Source organism: Pteronotus mesoamericanus, unplaced genomic scaffold (assembly GCF_021234165.1).
Source record: "Pteronotus mesoamericanus isolate MK-2021 breed Mesoamerican mustached bat unplaced genomic scaffold, CSHL_Meso_final contig_33, whole genome shotgun sequence".
Taxonomy (NCBI): Eukaryota; Metazoa; Chordata; class Mammalia; order Chiroptera; family Mormoopidae; genus Pteronotus; species Pteronotus mesoamericanus.
The window spans coordinates 3,350,522-3,365,958 of NW_026555135.1; the positions used below are offsets into that span (position 1 = coordinate 3,350,522).

Below are 15,437 nucleotides of genomic sequence, written 5' to 3' on the forward strand. Positions count from 1 at the left end.
CCTTAGCCCGCGGCGGCGGCGGCGGCGGCGGCGGCAGCGGCGGCGCCTGGAGGTGCGGTAGAGCAGTCCTGCCCCTTGGGTGGCGGGTGTTTGGGCTGCAGGGGATCTGCGGGTCTTGGCTGAGCAGTAGTTGCGGATGCCGGAGGAGCGTCGGTCCCGCCGCTTGGCGGCCCCTGGGTCAAGATGAGCTCCTTGGTGCCGATCGGGGGCCCGATTCCCCCGCCGCCCCCAGGCCCGTCCGCCGCGCTGCCTCCTGGATCTACAGCACGGGCCCTGCATGTGGAGCTGCCGTCTCAGCAGGTAACCTCACAGGCTCGCGGCGCTCGGAAGGGGTCGGGAGGAAGTCCTTTAAGGGGATCCCGTGGGCGGCGGGCTGTCCTCGTGCCAGCGGGAGACCCCGAGAAGTGTCCAGGAGAACTCGGAGGACTGACGAGGGCAGTCCGCAGGTTTTGTAAGGGGAGGGATCCAGTGATGGCCGAACCTCTGGGAGATCCCGGAGTCCGAGAAGAAATCCCATTACTGGTGTTGAGCTGTGAAGAGACCCAGTGAAACTCCCTGGGGGTCCGGCCTGATGCTGCCTCTCCCCCACGGATGGGCAGCTGGGGATTCCCTTGCGGAGACCCTCCCCCTTATCCCTCCCCCGGAGGGACCGGGGGAAGCCCTGGTGCCCCACGAGAGACGAGAGACAGGGACAGCTTTTTCTTTCTCAGCCCACTTGCTGAGAATCCATTTGCTACTTTTCCTACGGAAGAAGCCAGGAGTCTTTAAGGTTTCTAGCTTTTACTTTTGATTTCTTCTAATTATGAACTGCTCCTCTCGACTTCTCAAGAGAAATCCTCTAGGATTTTGGATTTTCCTTCCTAATCTCAGACCCTCAAGGAACGCATTTCAGCGATTTAAGGGGCTCTTTCCTACTTCATTTCTTTAAACGAGTATATGTGGAAGGAGGATTTGATATATATGTATATCCATGTCCCCATCCTTTATGCAAGAGCCTGATGACTTCTTGGATCCACCTTATAGAGGGATAATAAAGAAGAACACTGAGTTTGGGCATGTGACAAAATCCTTTGTATCACACACATATTTGTGGAGTTCTTCCCTCCTTCTTTCTCCTGCCCTACTTCTATCCCCCAAGAGGAGACTTTGCAGGAAAGTTAGCATTAAAGAGACTTAAAGAAAGAACATTTCATCTTCTCCATTCCTCACAACTCTTATGAGATAACTATTTTTATTAACCCCATATTATACTTCGGGAAACTGAGGCTTCAAGATGCAAAATAACTAATTCAAAACCTTGCAGTTATTAAGTGGTGGAGATGGGTTTCAGAATCCAGCATCTGACTCTGTAGCCCATGCACCTGGTTGTATGCTTGAGGCTTGAGATTTGAGCAACTACCTGCACGCAGGACAGAGCATGTACTTTCGTACCCTTTCTCTGACTTTGGATTTATCATAGTACCGAGTACAAGGAAAAGTTTCATAAAGACGAAAGCAGACGTTGCAGGCAAAAGGTAGATGGGAGATGGGATGAATTTCAATACAGGAAAGAGTGTGTCTGGGGGGTTGCTAAGGGCAAGAGGGGAGTGGAGATAATACAGGGGTGACCAGTGAACTCAGTTGTTTGCAGAAGCAGCGGGGTGGGTGGGTGGGTGGTGTGTGTGTGTGCGTGTGTGTGTGTGTGTGTGTGTGTGTGTGTGTAGAGGATTTAAAAGACTGAGATAGCCTGTGCCCTGGTTTTGTGGTGCTGTGAGAAGCGAATTTGTGGAGAATATTAGGAGCTTGTGGGGAATGAGGTTTGGATTGTATTTAGGAGGTGTTGGGAGAGAGTAAAAGTCTTGGGGAGAGGGGAGACTAACCTCTGGAATGAGCATTAACGTAGATTATTTCTGCGCGTGTTGGGGGAGGTGAATTGCGAGAGTGGTTACTGGAAGGGGCAATAGTGGGTACTGTTATAAGCAGCCTGGAGAAATCCTAGGGAGTTGAGGGCCTAGAGGGGTTTAGTTTGGGTGAGTTTTGGGAAAATGTGGGATTAGGAAAGAAAGCATCATTTGTTTCATAGAGCCTGTTCTCTGATTACAGTTCATAGTTGAACATTGGAGGAAATAATCCAAACATACTGTCCATGGAATAAATTTAACTGCATTTATAAGTGTTTGTCAAATTTTGGGATTTGTGACGAGGTATATATAGTGACTTAAGTGTACATGAATCCTGCATGAGTGCTGAGTAGGGTATTTACGGCTTTCTGGGGGTGTCATCCTTGAATTCTTGGAAGGCAGCCTATAGTATAACAAAACACTTTCACTTTTGCAGTGGATACTAATTTAGCTTTCTGTGTCTAAATGCTCAAGTTTTTAGGGTATAAATATATAACATTAAAAAATAAACATTTTTGTAAAAGTGTTATCTGTGTACAGTAAACTGCACTGATTATTAGTACACAGCTTGATGAATTGTAGTACCCAGCCTGATGAACTGTCACCAAGTGAACACAGTTATATAATTACTACTTAGATTAAGAAATACAAAATTATTAGCATCCCAGAAGTACCCCTATGTTGTCTCTGATCTCTCCCTCTCTTTTTTTCTCTGAAAGAATCACTGTTCTGGTTTCTAACATAAGTGATCAGTTTTTACCTGTTCTTGAACTGTGTTTAAGTAGAATGATGCAAAATGTATGATTGTGACTGGTTTCTTTTGCTCAGTATTGTTTGTAGAGTCATAGGGTATGTGTGTTTATAAAATTTTTTTGTTAGCATTAATTTATTATTATTATTATTATTTTTGCCTATGGCTTTTGCAGCGTTTCACAGGTTTAGATAAATCGGAAATCCAATTAATTTTCTTTCAAATAACACTTTTTAAAAATCATTTCACTTTAATAAGTGCTACTTAATAAGGTGTCAATATTTCTAAACAAACAAACAAACAAACAAACCCTATTGATTTAGGATTTCTACCAAAGTTGATTATCTCACAACAGAGATTCACTGGTTCCCTACCCTGCTTCTAAGGCAGGGTTTTTTAGCTTTGGCACTGTTGACATTTTGGGTGGGTAGATGGATGGGGCTATATGATTTTTAACCCCACCCATGGCTTCTACCCACAATATACCAACAGCACCTGCCCAGTCCTAGCAATCAAAAATGTATTCAGATGTTGCCAAATGCTCCTTAAGAGGCAAAATTACTTCCCCCTTAAGATAGAGAGTATCCCTGCTATTAACTACTCATTTATTCCAATCTTCATTAAATCCCGTTAATTTTAATGGCTGTAATGTTTAAAATATTAATTTATAATAGATTAGTTCAAAAAGTATTGGACCACCCCCCATCTGCCTCCAGAAAAAGATTTCTTTTGTTTTTGCTTAAAGAGAGTTCACAAAACTATGTATAAGACCTAACTTATTTCTTTCTAATTTTAATCTGCTTGTCTTAAAAAAAAAAAAAATCAGTTAAGACTGCATAGCTTCTGAACTTTTGCATGGATGAGTACTGACTACAATCCATGATAGCTGTTTGATTGTGTCAAGTGGAACTACTGCATAGTCTTTGCCTCCTTTTGCTTCCGTATGATCTTCCTTTAACTGTAATTTCAGTATGAACTAGTCACACATTTTGAAGTCTGTTTTTGCTCTGTAATTTTTCATTGAGGTTTGTAATTACATAGTGAATAAGAGTTCATCTGAAGATTAACTTCCTTCACACCTTTAGACTTAGGAGTCTTGAAATAAAAAATGTATTTTGTGATAATGACATTTAGTTTTTCCTTCAAAGTTTAATTGAGAGCATTTCTTCCCCTGCCAAAGACTTCCTCCCTTGAATATAACCTCACTGTGTTTCTCAGGTATTCAGAGTGGGTGTGGTGGGGAACTTTTTAGTGATTGTTCAGTCACATATTTCTTTAAGATTTGGGAAAAGCTATGGACTCTACAGTTACATACATAAACACAGTTTTGCATGCACGTTTGGTTCCCTTGAAGTATAAAAAGAACTCAGATTAAATAGTCCTAACCCAGTTTAATCCTTTTTTTAAATTTAGAAAATTTTGCAACTTAATACTATTTGTCCTAGTTGTCCATGTCAGCATACACACATCTACCACATTTTGCATAATAATGTTTAGTTATGTTTAACTAACCCCCCCTTGGTAGACTTTTAGACTCTTTCCAGTTTTTCTCTATTACATTGTTGCAATGAATATTCATATATAACTTCTGTAGGATAAATTTTGAGCATTAATATAAATCAAAGGAAGTATGTTTTTATTATTATCATTATTATATAATTACTTTAGCTTTAGAAAATATTAGCAAAGTGTTTCCTAAAAAGGAGATGCCTATGACATTGCTACCAAAGTATGACAGGACCTTATCTCCACTTTCTGTCAGTTTTGGGCTCCATAACTTGTCTCAGGGTTTTCCAGTCGGATTTTATGCATACATGTTTTATGTATGTGTTTTACCTACATATCCATATACATACACATACAGGGGTGGGCAGAAGTAGGTTTACTGTTGTTGTGTAGAAAGTAATACAATAATAAGTAATAATATAAGAATAAACTTTTGTATATTCACAACTGTAAATCTACTTTTGCCCACCCTTTTATTCTGTTATTTAAATGAGCATTTCTTTAATTATTATATTTTAATAGCTTTATTTTTGTGTACATGTGTTAGTTACATGATCTCATTTATCCTTACAGAACCCTATGAGTTTTAATATCTTCCCACAGATTTATGTAGTATTTCTTTTATGAATTGCTTGTTAATATCTTTGGCATTAATTTTTCTGATTGCTTATTTATGTTTTTCATTGGTTGAAGAGCATTTCTCCTTGTCCTTTTTCTGGAAGGAGGTGTGGTATATTAGTGCTATGAGCCTTTATCTTCATTGAATTTTTTTGGAAGTAAATATGTTATTATTATTTTCTTTGTCATCTCTCCTGCATTTGCTTTTGATAACTTTAACTTACTACCCCACCCATTCTTTGGGAAATTGCTTTCCCCCCCTTTTTTTTTAAATTGAGATATAATTGACATATTTATTTCAGGTGTACAATGTAATGATTTGATGTTTTATATATGGAAGTTTTGTTTTTTAAACTTTTTTTATTTACTTATTTTTAGAGAGAGGAAGGGAGGGAGAAAGAGAGGGAGAAAAACACCAATGTGTGGTTGCCTCTCGCACACCCCTTACTGGGGACCTGGCTCACAACCCAGGCATGTGCCCTAGACTGGGAGTCGAACCGGTGACACTTTGGTTTGCAGCTTGGCACTCAATCCAGTTAGCTATGCCAGCCAGGGCTATATATGGAATTTTTAAATAGACTTTACTTTTTAGAATGGTTTAGGTTTATAGAAAAATTGTGCAGAAAGATCCCATATATCCTACACTGAATTTCCTTGATTTTTTAACATCTTTCATTAGTATGGTACATTTTTTACAATTAATGAACCAATATTGATACATTATTATTATGAACAAAAGTCCATAGTTTATTCAGATTTCCTTAGTTTAAATAATTGTGATAAATATACATGACAAAAAATTTGCCATTTTAATTATTTTAAGTGAACACTTCAGTGTATATTCTCAGTGTTGAACAACCATCACTACAGTCCATTTCCAGAATTTTCATCATTCCAAAGAGAAACTGTACCCGTTAAACAATAGCTCCCCATTCTTTTCTCCCTTCAGTCCTTGGTAAAATCTGTTTTCTGTCTGAATTTACTTGTTCTAGATACTTCACACAAGCAGAATCATACAATAGTTGTCCTTTTGTGTCTGGCTTATTTTATTCAGTATAATGTTTTCAATGTTCATTCATGTTGTAGCATGTATCAGAATTTCATTTCTTTTATAGTAATACTTTGTTATATGTATATGCCACATTTTCTTTAACGATTTATCCGTTGATGGATCTTTAGTGTTTACTTAATGAACTTTTTCTGTGCCAGGATTTCATCCTGAACACCACATTATATATATTTGTTTTTTCTCCTTAGTCTCCTCTTGGTTGTGACAATTCCTCAAACTTTCTTTGGTTTTCATGACTTTGTCTGTTTTGAGTACTAGTCAAGTATTTTGTAGAATACCCCCTTATTGGAATTAGTCTTTTTTTTTTCTTCATGATCCCTGGGGTTTGTGGGTTTTTGGGAGGAAGGCTGGAGAGGTAAAGTGCTATTTTCATCATATCCTACTTATCAAATGTACATACTATTAACATGACTTATCACTGTTGATACTCATCTTCTTCCCTGGTTGAGGTATGTTTGTAAGGGTCCTCTGATTTAAGGCTACTCTCTGCTGATCATCTGACCAGGGGCCTCTTTGGAAATGTCCACAGAAGGTCAAAGGTCGTAGGTGCCAATTCAGTACCAACAGAAATCCCCAGTTTGAAGTGTGGTGAAGTTGATTCAATGCAAAACAGTTCAATCGTGATACAGCTCCGCTGTGAAAACAGCACAGCTGTTAGGCAGCCAGCCCTAGGGTGAAGTGGCCCTGGGGCCAGGCTCCTCTCAGGCTAGACAGCTCTGCTCTTTGCTGGTCTGTTCTGCCCTGGTCTGTTCTGCTCTGCCCTCACTTCTCTGCTGTCCTCTGGTCTGGTCTGGTCCAGCAAGAGACATCTTAGGTGTTTTAGCTCTAACCTTGCCTGAGAAGTGGCAGTCTTTGGTGGGAAGGCAAAGTGTGCTCCTAAGTGTGAGGGGGAGCTCACTTACATAATAGACAGAAGTCTCCATCCCTGGTCCCCGATTGGTCTCTCCTCATGCAAATGAGGACTGAAAATCACAATTTGATTGGTCCAAAAGGCACCGTTCTGATTGGTTGGCAAAGAAGCTGATGGGACTATAGCTGTATAGCTCTGATTGGATGGAGAAAACCTCAGTCCTACTGGTTGAAATAGGATTCCAGGAACTTCTTTATAAGGGCTGGCTCAGGTGGCAGAAGCTAAGGAACATAGTGCAGGCAGGCTGTTCAGTGCAGAGGCAGTTCAGTGAAGGCTTCTCCATGAAGCGCAGTTTGCTTGAGAGGCCCCTGTGTAGAAATGGCTGGGCTCTATTTTCATTTATTTTTATTTTTATTGTTGTTTATTATTTATTTAGTTATTTTATTTTTACTTGAGCCCAGATAGCCACCTGGAGCCCTTCTTAGTAGGTGTCTTCTTTTTCAGGTTCCACAGAAGGAAGTCACTACGTACAGTGGGAAGTTATGCTCCCCTCTTTGAGGGTAGAGTATATACTTAAATAACTTGGCATTCTTTTGCATGGGAAATTTGTATCAGTAGCCACTTCCTTTTACAGATAAGAGATCTAAGGTGTAGGTAACTTTCTTAGAGTAATACATTGTGAACACAGGGATGCACTCTGGGTCTTTAATTCCCAGTTGCCTTAAGACACCCACTGTCCGCAGGGGTCTGGTGAACAACAAGGTTTGGGACCATCATGCTTTATAATTTATTTTTCACAGCACTGTGCTGATTATGTAATAGGAATTCAGTATATTTTTATTGTTTGATTGTATTTATATGGGTCTTTCCTTCTTTGAAGAACTTGACTGCTTAAAGAGAGGAAGGAAATGGAATTGTAATATATGAGAAAAAATTATAGAAGCACAAAAGCTTTATAAAGCTTAATTTAGTTGTTCATGATATATATTTTCAGTTTACATGTTTATGTTTATCAGATACCTTACTTTTGTCAATCTAATATAATCGTCTTTTTTTGTTTGGTTTTGTTTTTAAAAGATCTGTTTTGCTGGTAAGGCCACTGAAGGTAGAGAGGAAGCTATCCTGTTGGGAACAAAAATCCCATGCAGTTCATTATCATGCTACACACATTTATTCCTGACACAAATATTTATTGAGCCCCTTCTTTGTGACTCAAATAAAAAATAATTTGTAGTTATGTATCTATAAAATAAAATGGGAATTTTTGAAGTGCTTTGGATCTTGTAAACAAAATTATATGAGGAAGCTTCAGAAACTCAAAGAAAACATCAGCATCCTAAAATCATTATTTTTATGTGACAAAGCCATCAGGAATTTAAGATTTTTTTTGTGTAGTTTTTCCTGTGAAAAAGTTTATTTTCCTTTGAAAGGAAAAACTGTGCTCTTACTTGGTATTAATTCTCCACAGTGTTATAGTTCTTAACTTTGTGACAGAAAATTCAGAAGTGAAACTGACTGGAAATAGAGCAGGAGCAGAATTGAAAGTGTGTGGTAAAATGAAGGAAAAAAATTAGGTCTTCATAGTTTCCAAATGTGTACTTTGATAACCTGTGTATTTTTACTTGTCAGACATATTACTGCTGGGGGGAGAGGAGGTGGCAGAAGGAAATATATGTTATCTTTAATGTACTCATATGTGCAGCTACTAACGAGGTGTTTTAGAAAAATTAAAGACATTTGTTGAGGGGACATTTTAGCTTTTATACTTTATTTTTGGTTTCATGACATTAGTCATATTTTGAGTAGAGTTAAATTTTTTTTATGCCTTGTATTTTAGCAGTTGCATCCTTAGATTATCCAGGTAGAGGGGCACATGGAGATTGGAAAACCTGACATTGGAATTTTTTAAAAACAATTTATAGTATATCTTCTTGGTTCATATTAAAAAACCTTGTTTTTGCATCTTTATGATGGAAACATGGATTTTGAATCTTTGTGAAACTACTTCCCTGGTGTAGCCTTGGTCCATCTGTTTATTCTGGCCCTCAAGGAGTTAATAATGAGCCTTCGGTTGTTTAACAGTCTGATTTGAGTGTCCTGCTGTTCCTGGTAGCAGCAGAGACCAGACCAGTCCCTGGGTCTCTCTTGAGGAGTTCCATTGTGCTTGGCTGGGTATTCTGAGAACTTGTGTTTTAAACTTACCTCTGTGCTGTGACACATTATGCCTACAGTTTTGGGAATTTTAAGCTAGAATTAAAATGGGAGGAAGGCTGCATTTTAAACTCTCTTTACAGGCAGAACACTGAGACTCTGCCCCTCACCCAGCGTGGGCGCCCGCCCCCCCCAGCCAATCACTTTCTTATGGTGTAAATTAGAGTGAAACTTTGGAATGTCCCTCTGTAGTTTAAGCGATCAGTCTTCCTGTTTTGTCCCTGGGTACTTACCATGCCTATCCATTTTCGAATATTCCACTTCAGAAGTCCTGGTTCTTCACTCTTTACATTTGTGAAACAGAAATTTAAATTACCATCTGGTGATTGTGGGGTTTTTGATGTCGGAAATTTTATTCTGTGTAGTATTTGACGCTAACTGCCATTGACCTCATTTACTGGTAATGTTATTAGGCATTGAAAACTCCAGTTAAGTGTGTTTATCGGTTAAAAGGCCGAGATAGATAATGGAAAACTAAGTATTAGCACCCAACACTTCGGAGTCTTGGTCTGTTTTTGGTCCATTAAAATATCTGGTACTTTTTTCCCACCATGGTTTGTAGAATGTCCTAAAAGATGCAATCAGACTTTTTTTTGAAAACAATAAGGAAAATCAGGAGGTTGAAACTGGCAGCTATCTTTGGCTTTTGTTGGTAGACTCCTGAGTAAGAAAAAAGAAGATACAAAGAAGTTGAAATGAAAATCAGACTTTTGTGGTCTATTATTTCCAGGAAAAACTTGGTGTTCTTTAATATGACTTTACTTTTTTTGACCTGTAACTAATTCATGTGTCCATGTTAGCTTAAAACTAATTCTAAGTCCAGAAGTAGAAGAACCTGATGTCATCAGCATTTACTCAAAAGATACTTATAAAGTACCTTCTTTGAATTATTTTAGGCACAGGGTTAGAGACTGTATATCTTGTTTCCTCCAATCTACTTATGTCTTTCGGAGGATATGAATTATTTCCTGCCACAATTGCAGTCATTTTTTTGTGTAATACAGGAAAAATGAACTTTTTTAAATTTTTTATTTTTTTAAAGGTTTTATTTATTTTTAGAGAAGGGAAGAGAGTGAGAGAAATATCAGTGTGTGGTTGCATTTTGCACGCCCCCTACTGGGGGCCTAGCCTGCAACCCAGGAATGTGTTCTACACTGGGAATCAAACCAACAACCCTTTGGTTCGCAGGCTGGTGCTCAATCCACTGAGCCACACCAGCAAGGGCAAAAATGAACTTTTTAAAGTGCAAAATGAAAATAACTTTATTTAGCATTAAGGAAATTTTTTTTTAAACTATTGCTATCTTAATTAATACAATAATGTCACTGAGGAAATTGGTACTGCTGTCAGAGGTCCGAAGTTCATGTTTCCAGTTCTTGAAAAGGCCAAAACTCAAAACTTCAGAATTTGGAATAAGGAAAGTTTTATTAATTGAGAAGGCACCAGCTGAAGAGATGGGAGACCTAAATCCCAAATTCATCTTTGGAAAGCACAGAGCTCAGGCTTCTTTTATGCCAGGGGAAAGGGAAATGGGAGGAGCAAGAGGTGATTTACCACTGCACACATCTGGGGCCAACAGGGGTTGAAGGAAGATTGTGCTAGTTGCTGTGAGTCTGGGTACGAGATTCCTGCAAATCTTTGATAAACAATACATACTGTCTTTATTTTCTCAAGCCACACCTAAAATTTCTCTAATGATTAGTGTGTCTATATGCAAGACTAAGCAGAAGCTATTAGCCTGAAGGCCGTGGGGACAAAGCAGGCTTGAACAGGATGTAGTCTGAGACTGAGCATTTTACTGTTCCATTGCTTTCATCCACTAAAACTTGACTGTCTAGGTATATATGAGAAGCAACAATATGGAGAAGGCTTTCTCATTTTTCTTTCTGAAAATAGGTCACAAAGCAAGGTAGGCAGGTAGGCCGTGGAGTGGGGTGCCCGTTATAAGTCTAGGATGTTTTACAGGAGTATACTCATTACAGGATAAGATTGGTCCTATTATAGAATTGTATACATAGTAGGTATGTCAGGCTCTTTTTCATGAATTGACTTAGTGGAGTTTGTTCTTTGTGGAAAGTATTTAAGATGTACATAAAAATATAGAACAGATGTCCAGGTGCTCTGGAGTGACTATTTTGCTTTGGATATTCACATATTTCTATCAAAAGCCACCAGGCTGATAATTAGAGGGGGCACTAAAATTGCAGAATTTCTTAATTGCATTTTAGTTGCATTTTTGATATTAAATGAACTCAGCTATCTGAAGATCATCTCGGTTTGGCATAGTGGTTGCGGCAGGATGGTCAGGAATTTGTCTTCGAAGTGGAGATTATGAAGATGAATAATGACGAAGGATTAGCTGTTGGTGTACTTCGTTGTATGCTTTCATTTTACTCTAACTTTGCGACTGCTATTTGCTCCCAGGTTTTTTTTCAGACAAAATTCATGGTTCAATGTCATACACCATTATAGAAATATCCTTTAAAAATTATTCATGAACAAATTTCCCACTTTTAGCTTTTTATCTTTTGTCATACTGCCTTATGTCTTTTTTAAATTGTATTTTATTGTTTATGCTATTAGAGTTGTCCCAATTTTACCCCCTTTGTCCTCCTCCACCCAGACGGCAGCTCCCTCAGGCAGTCCCCACACTGTTGTCCATGCCCATGGGTCCTGTGTGTATGTTCTTTGGCTACTCTGTGCTGTACTTTGCATCCCCATGACTGTTCTGTAACCACCAATTTGTACTTCTTACTCCCTTCACCTTTTTCACCCATTCCCCAACCCCTCTCCCATCTGGCAACCATCAAAACGTTTTCTGTGTCTGTGATTCTGTTTCTGTTCTGCTTGTTTATTATTTTGTTTTTTAGATTCAGTTGTTGTAGATATGTATCTATTGCCATTCTATTGTTCAGATTTTTGATCTTCTTGAAGAAGACCCTTTAACATTTCACATAATCCTGTTTTGGTGGTGATGAACTCCTTTTAGCTTTATTTGTCCTTTGATTTCAAATGACAGTTTTTCTGGTTGGAGTAATCTTGGTTGTAGGTCTTTGCTTTTCATCACTTTGAATATTTCTTGCCAATCCTTTCTAGCCTACAAAAGTCTCTGTTGAGAAATCAGCCGACAGTCTTAGGAAAACTTCCCTGTAGGTAATTAACTGCTTTTCTCTTGCTGCTTTTAAGATTTTCTTTTTGTATTTAAACTTTGGCATTTTAATTATGATGTGTGTTGGTGTGGGGCTCTTTGGGTCCATTTTGTTTGGGACTCTGTACTTCCTTGGACTTGAATGTCTAGTTCCTTCACCAAATTAGGGAAGTTTTCTTTCATTATTTTTTCAGATAGATTTCCAATTTCTTGCCCTTTCTCTTCTCCTTCTAGCACCCTATGATGCAAATGTTGGTCCTCTTGAAGTTGTCACAGAGGCTCCTTATGCTCTCCTCAATTTTTGGGTTCTTTTTTCTTCTTGTTTTGATTTTGATTGGCTGTTTTTTGCTTTCCTATGTTCCAAATCATTGACTTGATTCTCAGCTTCATCCACTCTACTGTTGTTTCCCTGTAAGCTATTCTTTATTTCAGTTAGTGTATCCTTTGTTTCTGATTGGATCTCTTTTAATGCTCTTGAGGTCCTCACTAAGTTCCTTGAGCATCTTCATAACCAGTGTTTTGAACGCTGCATCTGATAGATCTTCATTTTGTTTAGTTCATTTTCTGGAGTTTTGATCTTTTCTTTCATTTGGGCCATGTTCCTTTGTCTCCTCATTTTGGCAGCCTCCCTTTGTTTATTTCTGTCTATTAGGTAGAGCTACTGCTTTTCCTAGGCTTGATAGAGTGGCTTAATGTAGTAGGTGTCCTATAGGGTCCAGTGGCACAGCTGCCTGTATTACCCAAGCTGGATACTCCAGGTATGCCCACTGCGTGGGCTTGTACACTCTCCTCTTGTAGCTGAGCCTTGATTGCTGTTGGCATGTCCAAGGTCAGCCACCACCTGTGTCTGTCCAGGGTCACACTGCATTAGCTACAAAGCGATCTGCAGATGGCTGTTACTTGTACTGGCCTTACAGGTGCCCAGGCAAGGCCAAGCTGTGAATCGAGGTCAGCTGCTCCTAGTGCTGGGTCTAGGGCAACTTAGTGAGAGGTATGGGGCTCACTGAACCAGATGCTGCTTGTTTGAGAGGCTTTAGGAAAATCTGAAGCATGGGTCAAGACAAGCCATTTATATGGAAAGGCCACTGGAAACAGATTGGGTGGGCTTGAATGTTGGGTGTGGCAGGGCCTCCAGGAATCAGCAGGGTGGGGCAAACAATGTGAGCCCCGTTGATGGAGACTCAGTTATGGCACCGCCTACTGGCTCTTTTGGGGGTGGGCTCAGCAAGGAGGCCTTGGAGCTAAGGAACTAACCCGAGGCTACAATTCCTGAAACCAGGCAGGACAGTTCCCAACAGTGATTGATAATAATAGTACTGTTGTGAATTATCATATGTGCTAGCACTGTGTCTGAGCACTCTGCAGTTACTTTGATTATTCCTCATTACAACTCTGTGAGATAGAAATTGTTATTAGCTCCCTTCTACATATGAGGTACCTGAAACTTAGAGAGGTTAAATATATTCCCAATTGAAATAGCAGAGCTAGAACTCAGTGTTTGGGTAATTGGAATAAATATCTGGTCTTGAACTGAAGCACCCTTTGTTTTTCAGGTTAATTTAATGGAACTCAATTTGTATAAGGGAGGCCCTAGAACTGTGTGCCCTTGTGCTGTAGTGTACAGATGTTGCACAGCAGTTAGCGTTCATGCTGTGGGGGGCTTATTCTGTCTGCTCCCCTATTCCTCTGTGTCTGAGTATCTATAAAAGTCTTCCCATATTATTTGCTTTGAAAAACATCAAAACTTCTTGGTTAAGAAGTGGAAATGGGGCAGAGGCTAGGACTTTTACTTTTATTTAATATATGTAGGAAAGATATTCACAGGCATTTAGGCTACTGTTTTATTGTGTAGTTTCTGGCACACCATGGGTACTTACGAAATATTGAAATAATTTGCTTTGTCAGGGTACAGTGTAGAGGAGAGAATTATGAAGCTATGAGAATGTTTATGAATGGTGACAACCTATTGGGACAGATTGGGATAAAAGATGGTACTGGGAAGTAGAGTTTAGGGCCTTTGGATTTATTTGGTAAAGCTGGGTTATAAAAGGAAGACCTTATTTGATAAGACAACATGGTTTAGTTGTAAGGCAAAAGAAGGAGATGATGGGGAAGAAATAATGGAAGTGAAGACATGCAGATTTGCATTAGATTTACCAAATTACAGTTTGCTAGTGTTGGTGGGTTTCAAGCATAGATTCTGCCTGAAATCAGTAGGTTAACATTTAATGCCTTAAGCTGTTTTTTGCAGAAAAAGAAGTTGATACATCCGTAAGAGAAGGTAGCTGGTTTTTCATTGTATGAAGAAAGTAGCTTTAGAGCAGTGAATGAAGGATGTGGAAAAGAAGAAACATGCCAGAGATACTGGGAAGAAAGAATTGATGAGCTGGATGGCTGATGAGGAAAGGAGGTGGTGATATGAACATAGGCCAGACAAAGATGTCTCAAAGGTTTTGAAATAGAGTAACTGGGAAGCAAAAATGTAATGTACATACACATCCCAGGAGATTAAGCAAGGCTATTTCACTTAGCATAATATTCTCCAGTTCCATCCATGCTGTTGCAAAAGGTAGGACTTCTTTCTTTCTGCTGTGTAGTATTCCATTGTGTAAATGTACCACAGTTTTTTGATCCATTCATTTACTGATGGACACTTACGCTGTTTCCAGCAGCTAGCTATTGTAAATAGCTCTGCTGTGAATGTTGGGGTGCATATGTTCTTTTGAATTGGTGATTTGGAATTCTTAGGGTACATTCCCAGCAGTGGAATCCCTAGGTCACAAGGCAGTTCCATTTTTAGTTTTTTTTCTTTTCTTTTCTTTTTTTTTTAGGTAATCAAAGTTTTATTTTAAGTTACAGAATACTTAAAAATAAACAATAGAATTTCCTTGACTTTTTATTGTAACATAGAAAAATGCTTTTAATTACACTTAAAACCTTCAAATTTTACCCCAAACAAGGTATACAATGCAGCCGGTCGAAGTGCTCAGACAAGCACGCTCTCCACCGGTGGCCGGGGTAGGAGGTAGGCTGCGGGCCTCCCTTGCGGGAAGGTGGCTTTTTCCTACTCGGATTCACAGTGTTTTTTCTTGTTTGTGGTTCTCAATCGCCCTTCTAAGCGCTTCGTCCTGCATGAGGTCGCACATTCTCACATCGGTGCGGCTACAGCCAATTTTGGGGCAACAGGCCTTTTTCTTGTGTCTGTGCTTGGACTCAATCATTCGAACAATGGCTTCCTCTTCATAGCTGTGGCCACACACTCTATTTTTCACTGGCTTCTTCATTTCCAACTGCGTAATGGGGCAGATGAAGTTGGTCTGACTCTGGGTCACAATCATATCTTCATCCAAGCCTTCTGATCCATTAGCCTCTCCGTCTGCCTGAAGACCATCTCAAATAACTTC

The 15,437-nt window shown here is 39.3% G+C and overlaps 1 protein-coding gene across 4 annotated transcripts in view; it reads left to right on the forward strand.

Annotated features, from left to right (window-relative positions):
• Positions 1-15,437, forward strand: part of UVRAG (UV radiation resistance associated) — a 264,247-nt gene continuing 248,810 nt past the window's right edge. For all 4 annotated transcript variants that reach the window (XM_054576288.1, XM_054576290.1, XM_054576289.1 and 1 more), the window contains exon 1: positions 1-300. In XM_054576288.1, the coding sequence (XP_054432263.1) occupies positions 184-300 (117 nt within the window). In that variant the 5' untranslated portion in view covers positions 1-183. The remainder of the gene's footprint in view (positions 301-15,437) is intronic.